The sequence below is a fragment of the Babylonia areolata genome, chromosome 29 (assembly GCF_041734735.1).
Source record: "Babylonia areolata isolate BAREFJ2019XMU chromosome 29, ASM4173473v1, whole genome shotgun sequence".
Lineage (NCBI taxonomy): Eukaryota > Metazoa > Mollusca > Gastropoda > Neogastropoda > Buccinidae > Babylonia > Babylonia areolata.
Genome location: NC_134904.1, coordinates 16,824,033 through 16,846,833, shown reverse-complemented (window position 1 = coordinate 16,846,833; position 22,801 = coordinate 16,824,033). Strand labels below are relative to the sequence as shown.

The 22,801-nt window shown below is 40.4% G+C and overlaps 2 protein-coding genes across 2 annotated transcripts in view; one reads left to right on the top strand and one right to left on the bottom strand.

Annotated features, from left to right (window-relative positions):
* Window positions 1-117: 117 nt before the first annotated feature.
* On the bottom strand, window positions 118-13,750 carry LOC143274931 (RNA N(6)-adenosine-methyltransferase mettl16-like). The gene is made up of 7 exons (XM_076578935.1): window positions 13,104-13,750; window positions 12,331-12,471; window positions 10,624-10,879; window positions 8,399-8,468; window positions 7,748-7,837; window positions 6,893-7,027; window positions 118-4,983 (listed from the first exon to the last, which is right to left on the bottom strand). The coding sequence occupies exons 1-7, from the start codon at window positions 13,420-13,422 to the stop codon at window positions 3,961-3,963; spliced, it is 2,034 nt and encodes a 677-aa protein (XP_076435050.1). The 5' UTR covers window positions 13,423-13,750; the 3' UTR covers window positions 118-3,960.
* A 90-nt stretch (window positions 13,751-13,840) lies between these two features.
* Window positions 13,841-22,801, top strand: part of LOC143274770 (lissencephaly-1 homolog) — a 39,049-nt gene continuing 30,088 nt past the window's right edge. The window contains exons 1-2 of the mRNA XM_076578694.1: window positions 13,841-13,960; window positions 17,520-17,671. Coding sequence (XP_076434809.1) covers window positions 17,640-17,671 — 32 coding nt within the window. The 5' untranslated portion in view covers window positions 13,841-13,960; window positions 17,520-17,639. The remainder of the gene's footprint in view (window positions 13,961-17,519; window positions 17,672-22,801) is intronic.

The following is a 22,801-nucleotide window of genomic DNA, read 5'->3' as shown; positions in this document are numbered from 1 at the left end:
AAAATTTGTGTTTGTTAAAAGAAGAAATTAGAAAAATAAATGTGTGACAGCAAAAAAACAAACAAACAACCCCCCCCCCCCCCCCAAAAAAAAAAACCAACCACCACCAACAAAAAAACCCACTTGAAAAACACTTTTTTCCAATTATGAAGTGCATTTGATTTTTTTTATATTTATTTATTTATTTTAAAAAGAAATCATTCTCTACAGTTTTATGAGGAAATGCACAGTATACTAAGTACATTCATATTACTAATGTTTCAACTCGCTTGTTTCATGAGCATAGAGCAACAAACTAACGGGACCAAAAAGGTGATCAATTAATCATCTGTTTTGTTCATGGGCTGCAACTTCCATGTTGATCCACGTACACAAGGACCTTTTCTGTGTCGACTGTTTTTACCCCCTCCATAGGGCAGCCATTCTCTGTTTTCAGGGGTGAAAGATGATAAAAATGAAAACTTTCAGGTCACACCCCACAATTTTATGAGGAACTCCACCGAATACTTAAGTCTTAACTCATTTGTTTCATGATCACAGAGCAACAAAATAACATAACTGAAAAAGGTGATAAACGAAAACTTTCCTCATGCACTTTGCCCAACGTTGTCTTGGTTGATACAACATGCTGCTTGGAGCCCAGAAATAACCTAACGAAAAAAGATGGTAAACAAAAACTTTACCCATGCACTTTGCCCAACGTTGTCTTGGTTGATACAACGTGCTGCTTGGAGCCCAGCTGACCAGTCGTCATCAGGGATGTGGAGAGTATTAAAAAAAACAAAAACAAAAAAAACAAAACAAACACAAACATTCCAATTCACACCACTTGTTCATCGAGATACTGTCTTCTGGTCTGTGACCATAACAAAAGGAACAGCTGTGTATAACGGAAATGAAAAAAAAAAAAAAAGATAATAAAGACAGTGCTACTGCAACCTTTGAAGTATTAAAAAAACAAAATAAAAAACCCCACCCTCAAGCAGCTAGTGAGGATCCACAGTAACGGGTAAACTAGAAGTACAAACAGAAATATGGGGTCATTCAATTATCTGCAGAAAATTCATTTTCATATTGTTCTGCTAATATCGATGTGCAAACACACACACATCTGAAAAAAAAACAAAGGTCCATCAAGTCAACTAAAATAACTTTCCAGCTGCCATCAGTACCCATGTTTCTGCCAGGAATACCTCTCTTTTTTTCCTCTCATCTCCACACTCCAGTCAGTTTCTTCTTCTTCTTCTTCTTCTGCGTTTGTGGGCTGCAACTCCCACGTTCACTTGTATGTACACGAGTGGGCTTTTACGTGTATGAACGTTTTTACTCCGCCATGTAGGCAGCCATACTCCGTTTTCTGGAGTGTGCATGCTGGGTATGTTCTTGTTTCCATAACCCACCGAACGCTGACATGGATTACAGGATCTTTAACGTGTGTATTTGATCTGCTTGCGTATACACACAAAGGAGGGTCAGGCACTAGCAGGTCTGCACATATGTTGACCTGGGAATTCGGAAAAAAATCTCCACCCTTTACCCACCAGGCGCCGTTACCGAGATTCGAACCCGGGACCCTCAGATTGAAAGTCCAACGCTTTAACCACTCGGCTATTGCGCCTGTCTCCAGTCAGCTTCAAATGACGAAAGGTCCTTCAGCCTGTCACGACCGACCATCCAGGCAGTGCATTCCTGTCCACTGTGTCCTGGGCTGGGCACAGGAAGGCACAGTCCTCTCCTTTTGCAGTTTTCACATTCATCATTCCAAATCGGGTACCCAGTCACAGCTGGGTGGACTGATGGTCAAGATGTAACGCGTCCACCTAGGAAGTGAGAGATTATGAGCGCGCTGGTGGGAATCACGCCTCAGCTGCCGATATTTTCTCCCCCTCCACTAGACCTTGAGTGGTGGTCTGGACACTAGTCATTTGGATGAGACGATAAACTGAGGTCCCATGTGCAGCATGCATTTAGCGCATGTAAAAGAACCCACGGCAACAAAAGGGTTGTTCCTGGCAAAATTATGTAGAAAAAACCACTTCGATAGGAATTAATAAAACTGCACACAGGAGAGAAAAAAAAAAGAAAAAAGGGTGGCGCTGTAGTGTAGCGACATGCTTTCCCTGGGGAGAGCAGGCCGAATTTCACACAGAGAAATCTGTTGTGATAAAAAGAAATACAAAATACAACATCAGAGTAATGTGCCTTTCACAAGGACACAACACAAAGCTAAGACAGGGCCTCGAACTCTGATCACTGGAGAACACTGGGTCAGAACGCCACAGCGCCTTCCATCACAGTAGGAAAAAACAAACTGTTATAGCCTGACCCCCACGTCACACACACATGATAAAGGTCCACAAGCACAATTCACTTGTCTGAAGGTTTGTGGCCATTCTTGTCTAACTGAAGACATAACCAAAACAAAAGAAACTCCTGTCGATTTTCTCTACATGTCAAAACAATTTAAAATCGAAACTGATAAAGGCACACACAGACTCAGAACATGCGTACTGTAGAACTTTCACATGTTCAGTTGGTTATGCGTAGCCTAAATTAAATTTTCCTCCCTTTCTTGATACAAGAGGGTAAAACAATAGCTATTTTCCAGATGTGTCTTTTCACACACTTAAAGAATATGGCGTTAAAAAGTCTTAACAAAAGTAAAAGGCTCCCACTGTTGCTGTCAACATTTCCAGCCAAAATGCTGCAGCTCCACACAACGGATTTCATCCACTGCTGACATCACCAGGACACAAGAACAGGGTTCCAAGTCTGAGCAAACAAAATTCCAGACTTTTCCCCATGTTTTCTTTCCAAAACCCTGGGCGTTCGCAGATCGATAAAAATGACATTAAAGGCAACACTGACCCGAGTGTGTGGCAACAAACCTCTAGAAATCACCAGAGGTGGTGGAGGTCTGGAGTCGACCGGAGGGAGCGGAGGAAGTGGAGGAGGCGGCGGGTTGGCGTTGTTGAGAGGGCCAGGAGTAGAGGGCCCAGAGTGTCAGCGAATCGATTGCGATCGCGCCTTAATTTTAGCGCGATCGCCCAATCGAGCTATATAATTATGTGACCTGGTTGGAGACATAATTTGACAAAAAACAAGAACGCCAGAGAATCGACAGACAGGCAGAAAATACGAAAAAACTTAGCCGTATGAAGAGCACAGGAACAGGAGTCATGACGGCTGCCAGAAAAAGAGGGCGCTAGCCAGAGGGACAAAGGGGAGGTTACCTACTTCCGGGAGGTTATCGGCCATAGTTGCTTTCATTTTCTCCGCATAGGCGGATAGTAGTTTGCACAGGACAGGAATGTCAGACCCCTGCCGGAGTCTGCACTAGTTGGGTCACGGTTAAGTATGTGTAATTAAACCCTGTGTTAAATTCTCCAAGACCCCAAAACGCTGTCACACACAAAGTGACAAAAATACAAGTGTTCTTCAAACTAACACAATAGAATTACCACACATCCATCCAAACTGGCTGTGATCAGTTTTTGTATGGACTATCAGGTATTTCTGCTTGGATTAACATTTGCTATTCTTTTTTTTTTTCATGGATGACAATGCATGAAAGCTTAACTCTTTGTGTTTTGTTGAAACACTGTTATGGACAAACAATCACTTGACATTAACAGTGAATTCTCACCACTACCACTGCCTTTGTTTTGTTTTGTTTTTTGCATGAGTGAAATCTTCTTCAAAGATTAGTACTGTAGGGGAGGTGAAAGGTATGAAAATTCCAAAACTTCAGACAGACACTGCAGGATAAAAACGTTAATTTCCATGACTCTTCCAGCCCCGGAAATGGTCTCCCTGTTTATTCCCAGAAGCTATGACTCTGTGGGAACCCTCACAGAGCAGCAGAGCAGGTCTGATGGCTGTCATGTGAAAACCTGGGCTTCACATCTCCTCTCACCCCCTTCCCCCTCATCCCCCACCCAGTGAAGGGAAAGTCCCAAGTCAGGATGCCTTGCGCTGAGCCAGACGGTTCTTGAAGACCTGCATCAGCTGGTGCATCAGCTGAATGTCTTGACCGCCGAGCCACGTCAGCTCCACAGCCAGATCCGAACCCTGCACTCTGACCGACATGTGGCACTTGAGGACAAACTGGGCGGGAGGCCGGTCTTTTGCTCTGCCACCTTCCCCATCTTCCACGGAAAGAGCCTCCGCAGTGGACTGTTCGGTTTCCTTTCCGACTGACAGAACCGGAGTACTTGTACCATCCGCCCCTTCAACAGGTTTAGGGGACTCTTTCACAGGTGTTCCTGATGAACTGTCCACGGCAACAACCACTTCGGACTTTGCTGTGGGATTCCCCGTTTCAGACGAGGGAGTGGGGGACTCCACTTTCACACGCTTCGCTGGTGGACTGTCGGACGACTCCCCAGTCACGGTTTCCGCTTTTCTCTTGTGATTCTCAGTGTCAGCACTGGCGTCGGACTGCACTGCCACGGTTGTTCCTGCAAGAGATTCTTGATCCTGGTCTGTGTCCATGGTGTCTGTGACCTTGACCTCTGTTCTGTTGTGATTCTCGGCACTGTCATGTGCTTCCCTGACAGCAGTGTTGGACGTGGCCGATTCTTTGTCATTTGCAGCACTGCATGATTCTTTGTTGTTTGCAGCACTGCACGATTCTTTGTCGTTTGCAACACTGCACGATTCTTTGTCGTTTGCAGCACCGCACGATTCTTCAACGACACTGGTGGATTCCGTTGCTGCTCCACAATTCACACTACTGTCAGACTGAGGGATGGAGTCGCTGGAGACGCTGTTCCCACTGCACTGTGACCCTGCTGACAGAGTCGGTTCTGCTGCAGGTGGGTCTGGCTGTGACGAGGTTTCTGGCATCTCCGTCGTAGACTTGCCCACCGCTTCCCTCATCATCTGTCGGCGCTTGCGTCTTGAGTGAATCCAGGTGTTCTCTGCCGCTGTCAGTGTCAGCAGAGCGAAGAATTTGGTCTGCTTCCCCTCTCGGAAGTGGATCTATAGTGGAGGGGGAAAAAAAGAAAGAAAACAAAAGCATGAAATTACACATATCCGTGTCAATAAGCTCAAGAATACTGATGACACTGGATCTACTTTAGAAAGAAAAAAAAAAGAGCATAAAAACACAAATATCTCTATCAACAGACACAAGAATACTGATGATTTTTATCGGAGAAAAGTACTGAAACACAAACATCTATAACAATAAACACAGGAATAGACCCTGGATCTATATTCAAGAAACAAAGCACAAAAACACATGAATCTTTATCAATAAACACAAGAATAATGAACCTCAATCTATATTGGAGAAAAGCATAAAAACACATGTATCTATTATATCAACAGACACATGAATACCAAGGACCCACAAATAGCTTTTCTGTCCACGAAACTGAGATGCAGATGCATGTATTTTTTGTTGTCATTCTGATTCATTATATACTGCCCTAAAGAAAAAAACAGAAGGAAAAAAAGCATAAAAGCACATAACTACATCAATAAACAGGATTACTAATGACCCAAAGATCAGCTTTCCTGTCTAAGAAACTGGGGTGCAGATGCATGTATTTTGTTGTTGTTTTGATGCATTATATATGACTGATGATTTAAAACAACAACAACAAACCAACATCTAATTTAAAAAGTAGTTCTTCAAGAGCAAGTAAAAATGGAAAAGCTACAGATTTCTACTTTTATGATTAGTAAAATCTGATTGGATAAAAGCTTACTGATATGATACTGTTACTTCATTCAGTTAAAGTTTGATCCATCACATTCTCAGACACACAATCAGCAAGTACATTATATTCATTAAAAAAAATGTTGACATTTACTTTACCTTTGAAGCACACATTATGATAAATCTAGTTGTGTTTTTGATTGTTCTTTTCTGAAATCCTCAATTACCTAACAGGTTAATGAAATCTTGAAATTTTGTGTGTATGACATGGAGAGAGAAAGAGAGAGCGAGAGAGAGAGAGAGAGAGAGAGAGAGAGAGAGAGTACAGAGTAACACTAACAAATAACAATAGTATAGATATAGTTTTTAATCAGTATGCAGTTTCTTGTGCATAGGTTTCTTTGAATCTGTCTGTCTGCTTTCCGCCTGTTTTCAAACACACTGTTGTGCGCCCACTCATAAAGAAGCCAGGAACAACCCTTTTGTTGTCATGGCTTCTTTTACGTGCACTAAGTGCATGCTGCACACCGGACCTCGGTTTATCATCTCACCCGAATGACTAGCATCCAGACCACCACTCAAGGTCTAGTGGAGGGGGAGAAAATATCGGCGGTGGAGCCGTGATTCGAACCACCGCGCTCAGATTCTCTCACTCCCTAGGCAGACGCGTTACCTCTAGGCCATCACGACACTCAACTCCACATCGGTCACTCAGCACGGTGCCCTTGTGGGAATGACAACCAGACAACAGAACACCTGCTGCAGTCCTGCCCCCTCCGTGAGGTGCTCAGGAAGAGGTGCTGGCCTGACCCAACTCCACTGACCCGGAAGCTCTATAGCTGTGTGGAGGACCTGCAGTGTACAGCTGCCTTCATCGCAGAAGGTGGGATGTTCATCTAACGAAGAAGAAGAAGAAAATTCTTCTTGCTCTGATGAGCACCCAGCATTACTTTATTTGAGGGCTGAAGAATGAAAGAGATAAGAGTAGAGCAAGAGAGAGAGAGAGAGAAAGACTGAAGGGATATTTCATGTTTGTTGTGTGTGTGTGTTAAGGAGTATACTTATGTACGGCTCGCGCACATGAGTATCACAAGAGATCAGACGATGACAGTTTTGCTTCGCTCTTTACTTACGGCAACTGTTTATATTCCCTGCACATCTAGTTATGCACATATCCGATAATGTCTATGATGGACACAAAAGGACCCGTATCTATCAACTGACCTGGAGCTCTGTGAAGACCTGTTTGAAGAAGATGACCAGGTCATAGACGTGTTCTCTTCTCCCTCCCACTTGTGTGGGGATGACGTGAACCACCGACTTCTTCCCTTCCTTCTTCCCCTGGGTGAACAGCGATTTCTGCACAGCCGTGAAGCCTTCATGCCCATGGTGAACTCACTGTGCATTCTGAGAATCCAGTTGTATGTGTGGTGAGTGTCAGTGAGAGTGTGTGTGTGCATGTGTGTTTGTGTGTGTGTGTGTGTGTGTGTGTATCTGTGTGGGTGTCTGTCAGTGTGTGTGTGTGTGTGTTGGTGTCTGTCGGTGTGGTGTGGTGTGTGTGTGTGTGGTTTATGTGTGGTGCATTTTTGTAGCATGGGTAGTATGTCTGTGGTGTTTGTAAATGGTGTGCATGTGCGTGTGAGTATAAAGTGTGTGTGTGTGTGTGTGAGTACAAAGTGTGTGTGTGTGCGTGCTTGTGTGTGTGTGTGTGCGTGCATGCGTGAGTATAAAGTGTGTGTATGTGTATGAGAGAGAGAGAGAATGTGAGTGTGTGAGAGAGAGAGTATGTATGTGCGTGTGTGTCTGTGCATGTGCATCCATGCACGCAAACATGTATCAACACATATACTCTTAGTTCAACTCCCGAGGTAAATTCCATTCTTTACTCACAGATAAAAGTTTCGGACAATCGTGTATACATTACACATCTAAAATTCTACAAGCTACAGTAATAAATCTATTAGAAATCCATTTCTTAAAAAATCAAAACGGTAAGTAAAGCAACCACAAGCTATAAACTCTGTGTGAAGAATGAAATAGTTTCACACAAAATGTGCGTTAACTGATGGATGATCTTACAGGAAAGGTGATAGAGTTGTCAAAACTCCAGGCAAGTCCCCACCGCATTGTCTTTCCCTGGCAAAACTCAGTGGTTGCAAAGTTCATGATCTGAAAACACACACACACACACACACACACAAAGTAATGCGACTGTATTATACATCTACATGCTTTACCCATCTAAAGACTGGCAAAATGTGCTGGTTTTAACAGCACACACACATTTACACAACCCCCCCCTGCCCCAGCCCCCACTACACACACACACATTCACAAATAATGTGATTTATCATTCATCTATATGCATTCACTATCTAAAGACCAACAAAATGTTGTGCTGGTTTTTACAACACACACACACACATAAAAACCCACATACACGACACACCCACATACACAACACACACACATACATGACACACACACATACATGACACACACACACATACCCCCCACTACAAGGTAATGTGTCTGTATTACACATCTATACGCCTTCACAATCTAAAGACTGGCAAAATGTTGTGCTGTATTTTACAGCACACACAAACACCCACACACACCCACACTAACACACACACACACACATGCAGTGGTATACACACACACACACACACACACACCAACACACACACCGACCGACACACACACACCGGCACAATGTGTACAAACCTTGTATCTCCTCAAGATCTCCTTCAGAGGCACCAGGCTGGCCTTCTTTCCCAGCATGGTGGTGTACACCCTGTGACACATTGACGTCCTACATCATTATGTTAATATTGTACACCCTGTGACACATTGACGTCCTTCATCATTATGTTAATACTGTACACCCTGTGACACATTGACGTCCTTCATCATTATGTTAATACTGTACACCCTGTGACACACTGACGTCCTTCATCATTATGTTAATACTGTACACCCTGTGACACATTGACGTCCTACATCATTATGTTGATACTGTACACCCTGTGACACAGTGTCATCCTACATCATTATGTTAATACTGTACACCCTGTGACACAGTGACATCCTACATCATTATGTTAATACTGTACACCCTGTGACACAGTGTCATCCTACATCATTATGTTAATACTGTACACCCTGTGACACAATGACATCCTTCATCATTATGTTAATACTGTACACCCTGTGACACAGTGACATCCTACATCATTATATTAATACTGTACACCCTGTGACACATTGACGTCCTTCATCATTACGGTAATACTGTATAACCTGTGACACATTTACATCATCAAGTTAATACTGTACACCCTGCGACACATTTACATCATCATGTTAATACTGTACACCCTGTGACACACTGACATCATTATGTTAATACTGTACACCCTGTGACACAGTGTCATCCTACATCATTATGTTAATACTGTATACCCTGTGACACACTGACATCATTATGTTAATACTGTACACCCTGTGACACAGTGACATCCTACATCATTATATTAATACTGTACACCCTGTGACACAGTGACATCATTACGTTAATACTGTACACCCTGTGACACAGTGACATCCTACATCATTATATTAATACTGTACACCCCGTGACACCGTGACATCATCACGTTAATACTGCAAACCCTGTGACACACTGACATCCTACATCATTATGTTAATACTGTACACTCTGTGACACATTTACATCATCATGTTAATACTGTACACCCTGTGACACATTGACATCCTACATCATTATGTTAACACTGTACACTCTGTGACACATTTACATCATCATGTTAATACTGCACAGTCTGTGACACATTTACATGCTACATCATCATGTTAACACTGTACACTCTGTGACACATTTACATCATCATGTTAATACTGCACAGTCTGTGACACATTTACATGCTACATCATCATGTTAACACTGTACACTCTGTGACACATTTACATCATCATGTTAATACTGTATACCCTGTGACACATTTACATCCTTAATCATCACTTTAATACTGTACACTACACCATGTGGCACACTGACATCCTAAATCATCACTTAATACTGTAACCTGTGACACATTGACATCCTACATCAACATGTTAACACTGAACACTACACCCTGTGACACATTGACATCCTGCATCATCACATTAATACTGTATATTACACCCTGTGTACGTTAATACCATAATGTGTAATTGTCCGTCATGTCCGACCAACAGAACAGAAGCGGAGGCAACTGCTGTCTTGTCTATCCAGGGCTGAACAAGTTAAGGTTTTGGGATAAATAAAATCACTCTGTTCAAATCCTACCTCACTCTGAAGCAGAGGAGGCAACTACTGTCCCGTCTATCTAAGGCCGGATGAGATAAGGTTTCATGATGAACAAGGGAGGCAAGGCCTTCAAGACTCACTTGTGGCAAATTAAGTCCCCTAGCATTAATTACAGAGTAATTTCCCTTCTTTACTATCTGCACCAAAACGTTTGCAAAATAAATAAAACTTCCATGCTTAGCAAAAGAAGTTCCTGTTTGAACAGAAAATGATAATAATGACTGCTCTTGTTATTGGGTCAGAATATCAGATCAAAGTACCAAGTTTAGAGAATACAAAAAATAAAAATATAACAGTAAATGCAGTTTGCATATAATTAGGCTTCATTTTTTATTTTTTTGTGCCCATCCCAGAGGTGCAATATTGTTTTAAACAAGATGACTGGAAAGAACTGAATTTTTCCTATTTTTATGCCTAATTTGGTGTCAACTGACAAAGTAGTTGCAGAGAAAATGTCAATGTTAAAGTTTACCACGGACACACAGACACACACAGAGACAACCGAACACCGGGTTAAAACATAGACTCACTTTGTTTACGCAAGTGAGTCAATAAAATCACTCTGGTCAATTCTCACCTAACTCTGTCCTGAAGGAAGTTGGACTCCTCAATCATCTTGCGCACGAAGCCGACCTCCCCACCCTGTACAATGCCCTCCTGGGGGCTGGCTGTGGACATGGTCTTGGGCTCCGGGCGGCTGGGCGTCCTCGACACCAGTCCCTGGGCCTCAAAGTGGTCGGCAAAGAACGGAGGGTTGCACATGCAGAAGTCATAGGTTTCCTGCGCCTGCCCAATGGCCCCTTCCAGTATGGTGTCCGGTGACACTTTTACCACTGAGACAAATTGGACAAAAATACATGAGAAAACAAATCTGTCTTTCTTTGTACATCACCTCAGAATGAACATGTTATAATGTTTCATGGAATCATTTACAGGAATTCTTATGATGGTATAACAAAGATTGTAAAACTCAAGGATCGAATGAAACAGTTATAAAAATTAAAACAACAACAACAACAACAACAAAAAACAACAACAAAAAAGAAACAACAACAAACAAACACTAAGTCATTTAAGTTTTCTTTTAAAACCTAATAATGAGCCAAGTGACCAGTAACAAAGTATATGGATCAATTTCTATACTCTGTTTATTTCACCCAATAGTATCATGTGGAAACCCCAATTCTGCAGTTGGACAAGTTTCAAGAATTTAACTAAAGCAAACTACAAACCCAACTTTTTTCTTTTTAACATATAAAACCTCTATTTTGATCTTCCACACACACACATGCAAGACTTGAAATACCCACCTGGGAATTAACTAAACCTTTTGACCGAAATGTGGAGATGCTTTATCAACTGGTCTGCGGGACAACCAATTTTTGACTATGTCGAAGAAAGGGTGAATCAGTGGTCTGCTACAGACCGACTGCACTTGTATAGCCCCTCCCTTCTCCACTTTAGCACCATTTTAATTGTCTGTAGGTTGTATCCCAGTGGTTACTTTTATCAAGTACATTTCTATATAGATCTACTCATTGCTATATCTACTTGTTCCCAGGACAACTAAAAACTGTCTGAAAAATTCTAGTCCTCATACACATGATGGGTTCATACACTAACAGTACTCAAGTAGCAAAACAATAATTTGCATTTATAAACAAACTGCAACTGACACATCAAAATGAATCTATAACCCTTTCAGTCCACATGACGCTGTCTTTTCAGTCCTTCGCTTATGTCTTCACATTTACCTGTTCAATCTTTCCTAGGCATGTGCATTAGTAAGTAGACGTATGTTCGAAGTGTTGGGGAGATGTGTTTTGTGGACCGGGCAAGACGGGTTGTCTTTTCACTGTTAGCCGCACGAAATTTGGCCAGGCAGAGTAAACCAATAGGCATAGTTTGCATCAGTTTGACATGGTACAGTGTATGACACCAAATTTGAATCTTTCTTTCAATTCCGGTCTTTCGTGTGGTGTATCATAACTCACTTTGTGTATAGGATACTTTAGTATACATGCTTTATATTGTTATCACCTATCACTTTTTATCAAGTGTGTGTGTGTGTGTGTGTGTGTGTGTGTGTGTGTGTGTAATTGAGTGTAAAATTCTGTGAACTCTTGAGTGTAAATTTATGTGAACTTAAGTGTTTGTTTTTAAAGAAGAATTTTCACAAAATCAGCAATATTTTCATCAACACAAAACAACACAAAAATTCACATACAAACAAAAAAAACCCAAACCCCCCCAGTGTCTTGCTACACACAGTACAAAACTTTACCTTGGATTCTCTTGGTCAGGTTGTTATCTTCCACGTTTTTCACGGCATAGGAATGGTTGACGTCGTCGGCCTCTGTGGCCAGGAAGCGCCAGGTGTTTGCAGAAATGGCCAGGAGAGGGTATACACAGCAGGCACCTGTTCCTGTCATTGGGGAGGAGAGTGTCAGAATATTTAGGATGCTTCAGAATCTGCAAATACAGTATCCATGTGGGTCTGGGTTCAAATCCTCGTCTCACCCTTTCTCCCAAGTTGGACTGGTAAATCAAACTGTATATCTAGCCACTGAGATGAGATGATAAACTGAGGTCCTGCGTGAAGCACGCACTTGGCGCACTGAAAAAAGAACCCATGGCAACATAAGTGCTGTCCTGTGACAAACTTCTGTAGAACTAGAAGAATCTACTGTGATAAGTGGACAAATATATGCATGCAATCAAGGCCAGACTAACCTGCTGGTTTATGTTGCTGGTCAGTCATCTGCCTGACATATACAATTATACAAAAAACTAAAACAATCAAGCATGCAAACCGTTATGTGCCAAAGGAAACAACTGTAACTGCTTCTTCATCTTTGGTATTCCATCACAAAAATAGTTTTACTGAACATGCTCACTGTACACTGCAGCTTGCAAAAGTTGCATGGCACACACGCACACACACACACTTTCTCACAAACATGCACGAGACACAGAGATGTTGGTAAAAACATGACTGGTCTGTAGATTTTGTTATATATGCAATGTACAAATGGTTTCCACAATGAAATAAGTTACCAATATCAATGGCATTCAGATCTTGTTTGCTCCAATCTTTTGTGATGTCCTCGATCCAGTGCACGTAGTTCAGGCGCAACGGTAACGTGGGAACCAGCCGATCAGGTGGCAGTTCTATGTTGAATCCATAGTCTTCTTTTAACATACAAATAGTTAACACTCTCAGTGCCTCTGGGTCTTGAAAGTCCAAAACTGGTTTCCCTTTGGTGTTCTCAACCAGGTGCAATTTAAATTCCGGGTATTTCTTTCCCAGAGCTTCAAAATCTGGCCGAGCAATCTTATATCGGTTTCTTGGGTGCATGAATTTATTCAGTGACATTTTGCTTTCTTTATTATTATTGTTGTTATCAACTCTTTGTAGATGTCAGTCGTGTAAATCTATGTATAATTGTATACTGGTTTGGGCAAGTGGTTTTGGAGACTTTCAAAACATCACTTGAATACAGAAAGTGAAAGCAGTCTTCCTCTTCCAAAGACTGTTCGATCTGTTAAAACCAGCTTTTGAGAAACGATAATACATCCATATGTTTTTCTTTACAACAAGCTCAAAGTCCACATCTATTTCTGTAGAATGGTAGTTCTATCACACTGTCAAAAAGTCTCAGTCAAGTTCTTCAGCATTGGTGCACTTGCAGACGTACAGCATGCGTTCGAATGAAGGCGGCCATATTTGTCACGCTCATTCGCGAAAGAAGCGAGAGTTGATGAGACATTGAATTTGACATTTCCGTCGATGCGTTCATCGTCTGCGCAAAGAATCTTAACCTCGGAAGGTACAAGTGTTCGTCTGCCACTGTGTTAAATTTTCGATTTGTGGCCTTCCGATCGCATTACTGTGACACGAACACAACCAACTGGTAAGTCATTTGTCGTTTTGTTCCGTCCCGATTAAAAGTAGGTGATTCAAATTTGAATTATCGTCGTGGCAGTTCGGTTTTGCATTCAACTTGTCTTACATGGCGGTCAAGTCATGCAAAAATTATCATTGATAATGTGTTGTCACATGTTTAACACATATTTTATTGAAAATTCTTCGACAGTCTTGATTTGACACTTCACCTGGTTATAATGTACATACCTTATTGATTTAAGCATAAGCTTGTACAGTCTTGAGGTGTGTGGTGCACAGACAAATCAGATTAATATTCATAGATAGACCAGAGCAGGTTCCAGACAGACTTTGTTTTGGTTAGATATTCTACTCTTCCGCCACACTGCTGATGTGGAGCAGACGAATGATTTAACAGACTGTACAAGCTATTAATAGTCCAGTCCAACATGAAGTACACATAGTCGGCACCTGGTATTTCAAGATCAGCATACCAATGTAACAAACAACGAAAATGAGTGAATTGGGAAAACAGATACTGAGCCAGATTGTGTCTTCAGCTGTTCAAGTTCATGAATATTTGCCAGAAGAAACTGATGAATAATATTCAAATGATAGCTATAGCATGATTCATGAGAATTTCGCTTTTTACCATATACTGCAGTGGAAGATAGAAAGCAGCATCACTTTTGACATATTCAGATTCAGCTTGTCAGGGGTTGAAAATGGAAATTTGTGCATAATTCTCAAACCAGTTATTTATTTATTTATTTTTTTAAAATTTTTTTTAGTTTCACAGACTTAATGATTTATTGATATTTGACACAAGTATCAGTTACTGTTACAGATGATTTTGTATTGTATTGAATTTGGTATACTTTAACTGACACAATAAAATAATGGCCCAGTTTAAATGAAAGATAACAAATCTTTTTGGAACTAGTATTGGAAGTGATGACATTATCAGGATCCAGAATTAACCATTGGTTGAAGAGATTGAAAGATATAAACATTCTCTAGATGTGTGCTTTGTCACCTCGTGTGTTTGAGTGTGTGTGTGTGTGTGTGATTTTGTGAGCCATGTACAAATTAGTGTAGATGTGTGAATTCAGTGTATGAATACTTGTGTGGAGCAGGGAAGGGGAGCTGCATGTGTATGCAAATAAATGTGTGTGGATGCACATTTTGATTTGGAGACCCCATGCTAGTGTGTGTGTCTGTGAGTGTGTGTGTGTGAGAGAGAGAGAGAGAGGGGGGGGGGGGGGAATTGAGAGGAATTTAAGTGCTTATCTGTTAAATTCTTAAAAACAAAGTTTTCAGTTTTACGCTTTTGTATTGATGCAAGTTTATGACTTGCGTACAGTATTAAACTAGTTAAAAGGTCGAGTTAAATCTGAAGTGTAATTTCTTAACATCTTAGTTTGTACTGAACAACTAGATGTATGAGAATATGTGATTTAAAATCAAGTTGATCAGCTGGCTTACTCATGGGGATCAGAAAGTTTGGACCAGTCTACAACTTTGTGTGTGTGTGTCAGTGTGTCACTGTCAGTTTTGACTATGTGCTTACATGTTTGTTTCCCCTTCTTTTTCTTCATTAAAAGAAAAACAACTTAAATCTCTTTGTGATTAACTTTGTGATTCTGACCAGATGAAAGTTTCGAAGCTGAAAGATGCTGATAAATATTAAAATAGGTAAAAAAGTAAACAAGCAAAAAGATAAATTACAAAAAAAAGGAGAGAAAAAAAAAAGATTTTTAGAGTCTCAGTGTCATCACATTTTAATTTGATCATCCCTGCTGAGATGTGAGGTTTTAAAGTTAAGACAAGAAAAGCAATAATTGTGATAAATGCAGCACATATTGTTAGATATAGGTGTGTGCCCTTTTTTTTTCTTTTTTTTTTAATAGATGACAAAATTCTAATTTATGCAAAGTGGTAATTGTTTGTTTTATTAACCAAGTGTTACCTGGTTTTAGTTTAATTGTTTTTGGATGTGTCATTGCAAATTTTTTTGTTATGTAATGACTGGCATGTTTCAGATACTCATAGAAAGTCATAGATGACTTCTGAATGATAGAAAAAGGGTGTATTCTTAGCTCCTGATATTTTAATTAAGTCATTTAACCATTCTTAAGTTTTTACTTTATTTTATTTTTAGACAAAAAAAGTGGTTAGACATTTTTTTCTGAAGTCACAAACTACTTTTCCAGTATGAGATTTATGGAAAGAAAGAAAAAAGAAAGAAAGAAAAGTATTTGCGCAGAAGTTGTATGATCCTTGACCTAGACTGGGTTCGGTGACACTGGATGGATAGCTTTAGAACTGCGACATTGATTTTCTGAAAACTGATAAACAGTTAATGTGTTTGTATTATTTCATTATGTACAACCTACTGCCTTAATATTATATAAGTGTGAAAATGTGGGATCACTCACGTGTGTCTCTTCTCATAATCTCCATTAAAAAGATGGGTCAAGAAAACTACAGTAAATTAACTTTTTTGAAGTAGGCAATTGATAGTTTTCATTATGTATTTGTTTTGTTGTTGTTGTTGTTGTTTATCTTGACATGTTGGTGATCCAGTGATGTTGGCAGAAATAGGCCAGCGAAGTGAAGGAGGATGGATAATTTTAAGCAGTAGGAACAGGGTTGAAGAAATGAGTTTACAAATGATAGCGTGCATACTTGAATCAACCCCAGTTTTTTTTTATGCATACTGACAATGAAAAAAAACAACAATGAAAAATATTGTAATAAATAAATGATAGAGCTGGGGTTAACTTCTCTTGTTAATGTTAATTTTAAGCATGAACCTCAGGTCATGAACCAGGAGGCATGGTGAGTGAATGTTTTTTTTAATTCATTACTGTTAGCATTATGATTTATATTTGAATAAATTACAAAAGTATTGAATATTTGAAATGATGGATGGATATAACTTTTTGTCGACAGTTATACATAGAAATTTGTGTCATTGTGTGTGTGTGTGTGTGTGTGTGGTGTGTGTGTGTGTGTGTGTGTGCACACCACTAAGTCATGTTAGTGTGTATATCCATGGCATTTGTCTTGCTATTGCAGATGATATATACAGGAACCGGAGTGGGCAGGATATTGATTATGAATAAGACCTTTCCAGTCATCCCCCTTTTAGTTTTAGCATTCATTGTATGATAATGTGGTAAACATGATGAGAAGTCGAACTCGAAAGTCAAGTTTATCACTTGGTAAAACAGAAAAAAAACAAAAAAATAGCTTTATGAACCAGCCAACATGGTAAAGTGGTCAGCATCACAAACTGATGACTGGAAGTTGAAGGATGTGGGTTTGATCTCTGTCAGACTCAGAGGTTGGGATTGTTTGGCTCATAAGTTGCTGGCTCCTGTCCAGAAACGAGTGTGCTATGGGCATTAAAAAGTTAAATAGGAAGATTGGGACCACACGGGAGAGGATGAGGATAATCCACAGACCACATAGATGCTTTTTGTAAGCTTTGCATCAATCATGACTGACTTAACTCTCAGTGACTTTAACTAAAGATGGAAAAATCTGAGCTGATTGTAGTTTTGTACTGTTTCTTGCTTCAGGTTGAGGATGGCGCCACAGTGGTAAAGGAATACCGGCTGCATTCTGTTTCTTTGCGATTTTCGGACAAGTCATTCTTCTCTTTGTTGTGATTCTGTGCTGCCCCATTCAGCGTATCAAAAATGGTTCTGTCCCAACGCCAAAAAGAAGAATTGTAAGTAAACCTTTGTTTTTTGGGGGAGACTGTTTGTTTGTGTGCATATATGTGAAGTACCTGTCTTTTTAAGTTTCGCCATGTTCATGTTGTACGGCTGACTTGAATTTGAAATGTTTATTTCTGGATTTCTTCCCCCTTGCAGTTATGCTTGTCTCTACTGATTCTATCTGTTTTGCTTCTTTGTTGTTTCTTCTTAAATTTATCAACATAAGTTATATATGAAACAAGTTTAAGTGTAACTTATGATGAAAAAAAAAAGAATTTTTTTTTTAATACCACTACCAGCCATTACTTTAATACTTTATACTGAACATTTTAGCAGTGAACTTAATTTTAACAATTTTCTTTTTCATTGGTGACAAAGAGGTTGCTTATTTTCCTCCAGGCAACAGTTTTACTGTATTCACCTTTGCATTAGTTTCATTCTCCTCGCCAGTGTAAAGATGCGGTGGCTTTTCAGTTAAATTCTGTACCAAGCAGATGGGTCAACATTTGTTCCTTTTGCGCTTCATGAAAAGAAAACTATTTCTGCTGATTGCTTGTGAACAATAGAGAGCTTTGCAGAGACAGGGGGTGGAGGACATGGTGAAACTTGTCAGGGCAGTATGTGTGTTTGGGACTGTGTATAAGTAACTCCTTAATGCTTTACCTGTCGGAAGGGGTTCCCCTCGTCTGATGGAGTTTGTATTGAACAGGGGTGAAGTGAAGCGGGGAGAATAGAGAGACTGTGAAAACATTTGTGGATTAGTCAGCACTTGTGTGTCTTCTCTGGGTCAGTTTGGGTCAAACAGCTCGTGCCTTGTGAAGTCATGCTCTGGTACATTTAAAGAAAACTTGTTAGTATGTTACTGATCAACGCTGTTGGATTGATAAGTTGTACTTTGTATGTTATGTCTGTCATTCTGAGTTTTTTGTTGTTGTTGTTTTTAATTTTTATTTGGATTATTGAATGAAGAGTAAGAATATAAGACAGAGCAGGAAGCTGTTGAAGATAAAAAATAAAAAAAAAAAGGACACAAACACCTGTTTCTCTCTTCCTGTATTTGTCTGTTTTGCAGGAGCATCCACTGTCACATACTTTTTGTACATACTTAGCACATGTGTGCATCCACATTCTCTTTGTCTCTCTGTCTGTTTTTCTCTCTTTCACAGTGTACATTTTACATGCACACTTGCCCAGGTATAAACATGCACACAGATACATACATGATTACATCACAAACACACATCAGCATAATTTATAAACATGCACATACCACACACATGCACACGCACACGTTCTCTTTGTCTGTTTTTCTCTCTTTCACAGTGTACATTTTATATGCACACTCGCCCGGGTATAAACATGCACATAGATACAGACATGATTACGTCACAAACACACATCAGCATAATTTATAAACATGCATGTGTCTCTCTCTCTCTCTCACACACACACACACACACACACACACACTCACTTTGTCACTTAGTGATGTCTGTTCAGGTTTCCTTGGAGCCAACCCTGCAAGAACCATAACTGATCTGTGCCTGCTAGTGCTATTTAAATCGATAATTTATGGTTATTAGTCCCATTCATAGGCTTGCTTGAAGCCACATTCCACAGCACATTACTCATTCCCCCAACTCTGTCCTCTCTACCAGGACAAGCATACAACCCTTTACCTGTTATTATTCTGCTACAACTCACCCACCCACAAAAGCTGAAGGGGGAAAAAAAAAAAAAGCTTGGTTCCGTAACACTAACACAGACACAATTTTGCTTTTGCTCAGCATGTCTGATCCAACAATGAGCTACAGCTTGTCTCTTCTATTTTGACATTCAGTCACCATTTTCCTTCTTTTTTTTTTTTCTTTTTTTTTTTTTTTTGTCTTTGGTGAACTTTCCTGATGGTGTATTCAGCATCCAGCCTATGAAAATGACTTTGATTGCCTTATAGTAGTGATTGTAATCTAGATTTCCTGGCTCAGTCTATCCAGGGGACAGTAGAGACAGCAGTTACATAATGCTAGTAAGGCTGATTATTGTGTGGCATTTTCAAACCTAATCAGAAATCAGAGCTTTTGAATCATGTGTATGGTTTGACCTCTGTTTGGAGCATGGGATGTAGTTCAGGAGGGGAGAGGAAAGGGGGGGGGAGGGGGAAGTTTGGACAGGACAGTCCTGAAGAGATTGTTTGGTCTGAAAATAGTTGAATTGGTGAGAAAATTGATGTATGATTGAATGCATGTAATGTTTCCAGCATTTGTTTGGTCTGGAAATCAGTGAATGTATAGTAATGTTTCAGAGCATTTGTGAGAAAATAGAATAATGTATACATGTAAATTTTGCTACAAACAAGTTTCTCTGCCAATATAATAACAAGAGTTTTACTTCTATATTTATTCTGATAACATTCTGATCATAGGTTCAAGAGAGAATCAGAATGTGAATACAAATTATGCAAAATGTTAGCTTCAGTTTTAGGCCAAGGCCTCTGACATTATCAAGAGAGAAGGAGGGAGAGGGCTTGGAAGAAAGCTAGGTTAGATCAGCTCATTTGTAACCTGTGCAGTGTGCTGCTGCTAATCCCTCATAGGGTGTACTACACTATGTGCCTGCAGGTATAATTCACCTGGGGCACACTGCCACCAGCTCAGTGACTGTCCCAGTGTTAGCACTGGAGGTGAAAAATTCTCCGGTATGGCAGACCGATGTTTGTTTTGAGGCTTAGGATTCCTGTTAGTGTCAGCGGAAAAACTTACCAGGTGGGAAGGGGGGTAAAGTGGTGTAGGTGGGTAGAGGGAAGGGGCATGTTCATTAATAGAAGAGAATGTTACATCTAATTAACAGTTTAGATTTTATGTGTGTGTGCATGTGAAATATGTGTGAAAGAAAGAAATACTGTAAATAGTTTGGGTATAGGTCTTGAGTCCTCTCAAGCTTTCATGTGATTGAATTTGCTTCAGGTTTGGTTTTCAGACTGCATGAGAAACAGTTCAAGTTGGCTTGCTGTTGGGCATTCATCAGAAATGAAAAAGTGAAGGGTGGCTTGGATTGTGGTGTTTGTCTGCATCCAAGTGGCATGTCAGTTACATCAGCAATACTTCAGGGTCATTGTGTAAACTAACTGTAAATCAACAGGGAAGCTGACAGATAGATCCTTAAAAAAAAAAAAGGAGTGGAGGTTGGGGGGTGGGGTGGGGGGGGGGGGGGAGTTACATGATTGACACCATTATATATTTTTGTTGCTTTTGTTTTATGATAAGGTTCAGAACTACACACATGTAAAACAAGCACAGATGCATGAACAATGCATTCACTTGATGTGCCCACATGAGTGTGCACTCATGAGCCCTGAGAGTGTGCACACAAACACACACACACACACACACACACACACACACACACTCACTCACTCACTTCACACACACACACACCTACACACACACACACACACACACACACACACACACACACACACACACACTCACTCACTTACACACACACACACACACACACACACACACACACACACACTCAAAACACACACATACACACAAACACACACACTCTCTCTCTCTCTCTCTCTCTCTCTCTCTTAAAACACACACCCTAAGCATTCAAAGTTTCATCCTATCTTACACACCTTTAGGAGTCAGGGCAGTGCTTGGTTCCTCCCTGCAGCCAAATGCTCTGCATTCCAGACAGGCTGTCTTATCATCAGGCAGGGAGGATTCAGACATACTTATGGTTCTCTGGTGTAAAGGAGCCTGTGAGTGGGAAGTAATCCCATGAAGAGTTCTATACAGCTGTCTTTCCTTCCAACACCGACATTCTTCCTCAGTTCCTGCTTCACAAATTTTGTTAGCTTGTGCTTGTTGGGTTGTTGGTCTTAGGCATCTTTGATAGACAGCCTCAAGTGTTCAGATCCTGCTTTCTTCTTTCTCTTCACAGTTTCAGTCACGCTACAATAGTGAGTGAGAGGGAGAGAGCGAGTGTACTTTGATGAGTCTGTGTGTGTGTGTGTGTCCACGCTTGACAAATCATTGTTGGTTCTAGTCCTTTACCTGTTGCCCATTATGCCCTCTTGCATCTAGGGCAGCAGCAACCCTAGCCCTTTGACTTTGAGTTTGTTAGTCATCATGATTATCTCCTCTTTCTGATCCTGTTAAATTGCACAAATGAGTCCTTTGACTCTGTGTGTGTATACATAGATACAATGTATGTTTGCATGTGGATCTGCAAACGTGTGTGCTTGTGAGTCTTCTGTGATCACAGATCTGTAAGTGTAAAACTGTAACATTTTATTTTGCATTTCAACTCATTTCAGGGTACGTTAACTTGTGCTTACTGTCTGAACCCCCTTTGACCGACATTCTTTCCATTCTCCTTTTTGATTGTGTAAAATTGTTGCATTGCACAGATGGAGTTCATTCACTCTGTACGTGTGTGTGTATGTGACTGTGACTGGTGTGAGCTCGAACGCCCACAGATCTGACTGCAGAGATTTATGACAGCTTCCCACGTCACAAATTATGTTAATACATGTGTGCTTGTTGGTCTCAGTCCTTTGATAGGCAGACAGTCCAGTCACTTTGATCCGTTTAGAGTATTAATGATCAGACAGAATATTTTGGATATACATAATATAATCTCTGTGTGTGTGTGTGTGTGTGTGACTTTGTGTCATTGTATGTCATGGTGTGAATGTGTGCATATTTCATTAATTAACATGTGTGTGCTTGTGTGTGTATATATATTTATTATATATCTGTGTGTATATGGATGTGTATCACTGTATCAATGTATACTTGTATGTGTGTGTGTGTCTGTGTGTGTGTGTGTGTGTGTGTGTATGTGTCTATGTGCGTGGTTGCATGTGTGTATGTGGGTTTGTGTGTGTGTGTGTGCCTGTGTGAAAGGAAGTGTGATTTAGTTTGCGTCACCAGATGTCTGTTCAGACTGTGTTGAGTGGACAGTCATGTCTGTTTGGAAGCTTGCTTCATTTTACGCTTGTCAGCTGTGACCAACGTCATTTCATGTACATTATAACTTAAGTATTAACATGTGTACTGTGTCTGTGCTTTTATGGATATGCGTGGGTATCTGAATGTTTATGTGTTACATTGCCCAAGAGTACATTT